Source organism: Lolium rigidum, chromosome 5 (genome assembly GCF_022539505.1).
Source record: "Lolium rigidum isolate FL_2022 chromosome 5, APGP_CSIRO_Lrig_0.1, whole genome shotgun sequence".
NCBI classification, from domain to species: Eukaryota; Viridiplantae; Streptophyta; class Magnoliopsida; order Poales; family Poaceae; genus Lolium; species Lolium rigidum.
In genome coordinates this window covers 187,967,162-187,973,343 of record NC_061512.1, presented here as the reverse complement: position 1 = coordinate 187,973,343, position 6,182 = coordinate 187,967,162, and the positions used below count along the sequence as shown (strand labels likewise).

General features: G+C 43.7%; 1 protein-coding gene across 1 annotated transcript; it reads left to right on the top strand.

Annotated features, from left to right (window-relative positions):
- The first annotated feature begins 1,795 nt into the window (after nucleotides 1-1,795).
- Nucleotides 1,796-2,617, top strand: LOC124658271 (HMG-Y-related protein A-like). The gene is made up of 2 exons (XM_047196650.1): nucleotides 1,796-1,923; nucleotides 2,047-2,617. The coding sequence occupies exons 1-2, from the start codon at nucleotides 1,873-1,875 to the stop codon at nucleotides 2,575-2,577; spliced, it is 582 nt and encodes a 193-aa protein (XP_047052606.1). The 5' UTR covers nucleotides 1,796-1,872; the 3' UTR covers nucleotides 2,578-2,617.
- The last annotated feature ends 3,565 nt before the right edge of the window (nucleotides 2,618-6,182 follow it).

Here is a 6,182-nt window from a genome sequence, read left to right as displayed (position 1 = left end):
GTATTTGATGGACTATACGTAGCGTTTGCAACACAGCAGTCTACAATGGTGCTATTTATTGTTGATCCCTACGTTTTTGCAAGCTTTTAGCGCTAGAGATTAAAGCTAAGGGACAAGCATTGTACGACATGTTTTCTAGGTCTTCTCTTGCCTCATCTTGCTGACGTGGAAGGCATAAGAGAAGGCAGCCTTCTCCAGCACTGTACATGCCCTAACATATCATACAAGGAAGCACCAATTTTGTTGTGTTGGTCCATAAGAGATCACTTACAACTTCTATGCCTCATGTCAAAAGTAAATCTACATTAAAATAAAACTTGTGATCCTCCTATTGAACTTTCTTTATGTTCGTATATTAAAAATAATAGATCATGTCAAAAAAGCATAACAACATTTTTTTTGATGTCTTGCAAGAGGAAACTGAGGCCATTATCCGTTTATCCATCCTATAACAGACAAATAAATGCTTATACATGTTAAATAAATACTAAGGACCAACTACTACACCTGAATTTTCTTCAACATATTTAACACCAACTCAACACTGACTGACCTAGCAAGCAGCAGCTCATAGCAGCACACAAACATCTTCATCACCCAAACAAGAATATTTCCACTTGGCAAGACAACTTAAGTACGATGCAATATATTGGAGAACTTCTTTTGCAGGGACATAACAAAGAAATTTGAGGCCGTTATACGGAGTGGTGTTTTGAAACATGGGAGCATATGCTCTTTTTTTTAAAATGTATCTTATATATATTTTGGTTTTTAGAAAATAAACAAAAAAATTGCACGTACATCTTCACGTGCTACGCGCTCACAAAGTTGTTTCATAAAAACCGACTTATCATGTGGTGTGTTTAAAAAAAGACAAAACTCAGTGATAAAAATAAGGCCTTTTACAAGATAGCCTTTCTCTTTTTATATAGACCATACAAATATTATTTTCCGTGAAACTTGACAAACACACATATATTATGGAAATGTACATGTATATTTTTTTTTAGAAAATTCGTTGACAGTTCAAAATATAACTTTTGGTAGAGATAGGATATGCACCCGAATTGAATATCCGGCATTATACATCCTATATCAGACATACTGTCACTTCTTCGACATTTTAAATACAACACCTGAATTTTATATACCATGGACCAGCTACTACGTACTGCACCTGAATTTTCTGAGGCATATTGCACCAATTCAACACTGAGGAACGTAGGTACGAGTGCAGGGAACCCATTGAATGGATGAGCGTAGTCAATCCGAGAGCAGTACTCCAGCTTTGGACTGGAGCCAGCCAGGGCAAAGAAATGGCCGTTGGAGCGCGAGTGGGCAGTTTGGTCATTCCCCCGAGCTAAAAGCCAGCCCGCTCCCGCTCCCCCGCGCCAGGCGACGACAGGTCCAACAAAAGGAAAGCGCCGAGCCGCGTGCGCCTCGCCACGTCACCGATCCGCGTGCACAGCCAGCTGTTACCCGCCTCTCCGCCGTCCGATCCGTCACCACGGCGCCAATCCCGCCGTCCATCCGCCGGTCTCCGCCTCCCGCACACCCATCGAGAAAGGCGTTCAAGGATGGCATTAATATCAGCTCCAGGATCCACCACCAACCTCCCCGCACTCTCCACACCATATTCTACCACGCCGCCAGGTGGGCCTGATCCTACGCGCGGCCCACACGTCGGTGACCGGAGGTAGCATCGTGTCGTAGACCTCCAGACTCCGCGGCACATGCTCGCGCATTTCTTATCTACTGCCTCCGCCGTCCTCGTCTCCCTCCCCGGATCCAAATCCGAAAAATTTCCCCCCTCCCCCGCGCCTCCACTCTAGCCCCAGACCTGCGCGCCTGCTGTAGCCGTCACCCACGGCCATGGCGAACGACGACTCCCCCAAGTCCGGCGACCTCCCGCCCTACCCCGAGGTAAACTTTCCTCCTCTTCTCACGCCTTCCTTCCGGCCGTACGTAGATTCGTTCTGCCCTAGATTCGTTTGCCGTCTCTTTGTCCGCGGCCTCAGCGTGCGCCCTCTCTCCTCTCCCTCGCAGATGATCCTGGCGGCGATCGAGGCGCTGGACGACAAGAGCGGCTCCAACAAGACGGCCATCTCCACCTACATCGAGGAGAACTACGAGAACCTGCCGCCCGCGCACGCCTCGCTGCTCACCGCCAACCTCGCCAGCATGAAGGAGGGCGGCAAGCTCGCCTTCGTCAAGAACAACTACCTCAAGCCCGCCGCCACCGCCGCCGCCGCCGATGCCGCCGCCGCGGAGCCCACCCCGAAGCGGGGCCGCGGCCGCCCGCGCAAGGACCCCAGCGCGCCCCGCCCGCCGCCCAAGGAACCCAAGGACCCCACCGCGCCCAAGCGCGGCCGCGGGCGCCCGGCCAAGGCCAAGGACCCCGTCGCCGAGGCCGTCGCCAAGGCCACCGCCGGCATGCCCAAGAGCGGCCGCGGCCGCCCCGCAGGCAAGAGCCCCGCGCCCAAGAAGGCCAAGGTCGTCAAGGAGGCCCCTGCCGCCGACGCGTCCGGCTCCGCGCCAGCCAAGCGCGGACGCGGACGCCCGCCCAAGGCCAAGTAGGCACCACCCGGCTCTCCTCCGGCGGTAAGATCTTAGGCAGGCAGGCAGGCACCGTGCTCTTCGATTTCTGCTTCCTTCGTGCTGCTAATTGTTCCTTCGAGGCTTAGTGTTGCCCAGTGTTATGTGTTGTAAGCTACTAATCCAGATCAGTCTGTGTGTGTCTGTGCACAATGGATGTTTAGTGTTGTTGACTGCTGCTGAGAGTGACCAACTTATTTGTTTATTCTCTCTGTGTCCACCTGTCCCTTTTGCTTCCGCATTATCATCAACATGTTTCTGTGCTCTTGTGCTCGTCGCTGTCAACATGCTTTATTTGGTTGTCCCTTTCTAGTATAGCTGCTGCTTGCGATGTCAATCAGTCTTGAATTGCTGCTTAATATGTCAAATCACTACTTCTTGGACTATGTGCTCATTGAACTGTAGTGGATGGACGAGGGACTCAAATTCCTATTTCATGCCTTCAGTTTTTTCCCCTTTCTAGCTAGGTTATTGTGACATATTGAACTGTAGTGGCAAGTAGAATTTTTCTACCTAGTGTAGTAGTATGATCAGTTAAATCTACTTCTGCATACAAATAGGTCAACATTGCCCTGCCTGCAACTAGGAGTTATGCATACAAATAGATGAAAATTTCTGAAAAAACTAGGACATAGTTACAGATAGCATCTATCATGTGATTAATTCTCGAACACAATTCATACTGTAGCTTGAAAAGCAGTAATGAGAAATTGAAACTTCAAACTATAAATAGTATCTAAGCCAAATTTGGACCAAGTACTATCCCATTCTATCAAGTATCAAATTCTATTTGCTGTTTGGATTTTTTATTTTCTTAAGCGGAGAATCCAGTTTAGATTCATGTCGTGTAACATCTCGTACATCAATACAATTGTGCTAAGTTCATCCACTATGACTCCAATTTTTTTGAGAGAAGGGTATAATTTTTGCCCGTCAATTAAAGATTGAGTTAATGTTAGTCCTTCATCTGGGATAGTACCAAGTCAACCTGATCTCATATGACATAAACCAGTGCTGAATTGGTGCTTGATATGCCTGAGAAAATTCAGGTGTAGTAGTTGGTACTTCGTATTTATGTTGGAGTACTGATCTGTCTGGTATTGTATGGATAATGGCCTCAATTTCCTTTTCATTCCTTCAACATTGTCCTGCTGGTAAGGTTTAGGTGCAATTGTGCTCTCCAGATTAAGTTTTGGTACCAACTGTTGCAAGATATTGTTGCACATTACGTTTCCTCTTTCAAATGGTTTTGATAAATTGCTTTATCACACTGATTGGTGCAAGCTAATCCCGTTGCAAACTTAGCTATTGCAGTTAATATGTGAGGCATCTCCTACTTCTGATATTGACGTTGTCAGTTGTCACTCTTGCTGTTACTTTTACAACATAATGTTTGCATTGCTGCGCCTGTGGTTTAGCCTTATTCTCATAGAGTGGAATTAACGCCACGTGTTTGCAAGGGAATTCTTAGGTTTTGGGCTAGCTTAAAACAAGGCATGTAGTATGCTGGAGTTATTTTGTGTTGGACACTTGATCAACGTTTTTTTTTTACTGCACACAAGAGATCTGTTCCTTTTCCACCATCTTATCTTTCAAAAGTTCCCTCCGTCTAAAATATGTCTAGTACACCTATATCTATCTAGACAAAACTAAGACACATATTTTTAGGATGGAAATATACTTAAAATCAATTTTGGACTTCGGACACAATGAACAGTAGGTTCCCTGTACGAATAAAAGATGGTTGACTGGGGATGCTGATGACGCGAGCTGGATATCACTCAAATTTCTGAATTCTCCTTGGCTTCACAATCTTGAGCTGTCAAAAGAAACATATATGTTGAAATTGGGACGCAGTGCCGGTTTAAATTCTTCTGCAGTAATGTCTGCACATTAAACAACATTACAATAATGCACCATTGACGACCATCTCCCTTCAAGACCAACCTTGATCGAAGTTCCCTGAGGTAGTCCCATGCAACATGATCATAGGCCTACATCATGCGAAAAGCTCTTTTGGATCATGGGCACCAGTGATCTCAGTGTATTAAAAAATTCGAAAATTATATTTATATATTTCAAAAAATTATGTAGTAGAATTCTAAAGGTAGCCAATGATGTATTCCACTAACGTATAAAATCTCAATTGCAAATGTTTTGTTTTCTGAGCTACACAAAAATAACAAATTCTGAATTTTTTTGTAGATTTGAATCACTATACTCAGATCCACATATTTGTTATTTTTGTGCAGCCCGAAATACACATTATTTTCAGTTGAAAATTTACACGTTTGTGGGATACAATACTAACTACGTCATGATTTATTTTCAAATTTTTCTAGAACTTAAAAATATGATTTTTAATTATTTTTCTGAAAAGGGATCACTGGAGCTCATGTGCACCAAATCTCTGTCCACCATCATGTCCAATCTGTGGACATAAAATAATTTTTGATGCCCCATCTTATCCTCCATGAAGTATGAAACACCCATAAGGCATGATGATATTGTACTAGTAGTACCAATCTCTTCGGAGCAAATGCGCCATTGCTCATTTGAAATTATCTCGGGCAAATCTTCCTTGAGCGCGTTAGCTAAAACAATTGGACTATCTTTTTTTTGAACCTCATCACATATGCTAGTAGGGTTTGTTACACCTTATGGACAATCACTTTAAAAGTTTGCTTATCCCTTCCAATCATGCTTGTCCATTCAACATTTTTAACACTGCCGTGCTGACCCACTTCATGCATAAACATCATTTTTTCTGAAAAAAATATGCGTAGACAGCCCATTCGGGACTCGGCTCAGGCGCCCTTGTGGAACATTTGAAATAAAGTCGTCTTCCCTTTCTCCTATGTGAATAGCTCCACAAACATCACCGTCTTCTCCGGCTAGACCTTCACGAACACATGATTCAATACTTCATGTATCTGCATGTAGCCCCTTCCAACGCATACGATGACTTATTGAAGTCGACCGTCATGTCGTGCACATCCAAGATGTTCTCGGTCATTTAACGCGGGGCTTAAGCCTACTATTTAAAAATCTAACTGCTTGATTTTATTTTTCTTCCATCTCATGCTTGTTTTCTGATAAAAAAGAAAATAGGGGTTCCTATCACCCTAAGACAACCACTAAATGCAAGACTTCTGCCTTCACATTACTTCTTTTCTGTGAATGAGCTCATATGTAACTTACTTCGTATTGTTTATTACTCTTTTTCATGAAGCAAAATCGGAAATGCAACACTCGCTCTTCTTATTTTATTTATTGAGCTCCTGACTTATTCCCCTATTTCTCATGTGAAAAATGCCTCCATAAAAAAGATTTTGTTTACACTTTTTAAACTATCCAGATAAGTTCCTACCCTTTCCTTGGTATGTTAAAGTTCTCATATCCTGTATTGACGGTTGACACCAATGAATAATGCAATGCAGGGATGGGGTGCTAAAATTTCAGTTTATGATTCGTTTGTTAAATTAGAGGCATTGTTTCCCCCCCTTTTGTTAGATCTGGTTACATTTCCAGTTTTACGCTCAAAGAATGTTTAATTATTTAAAACAAACATGCTCCTTAACAACAAG

Bases quoted from the DNA above. Each gene is read 5' to 3' on its own strand.
- LOC124658271 (XM_047196650.1), top strand. From the start codon at position 1,873: ATGGCGAACGACGACTCCCCCAAGTCCGGCGACCTCCCGCCCTACCCC. The intron at 1,924-2,046 runs GTAAACTTTCCT...TCTCCCTCGCAG, and splicing joins ACCTCCCGCCCTACCCCGAG to ATGATCCTGGCGGCGATCGA.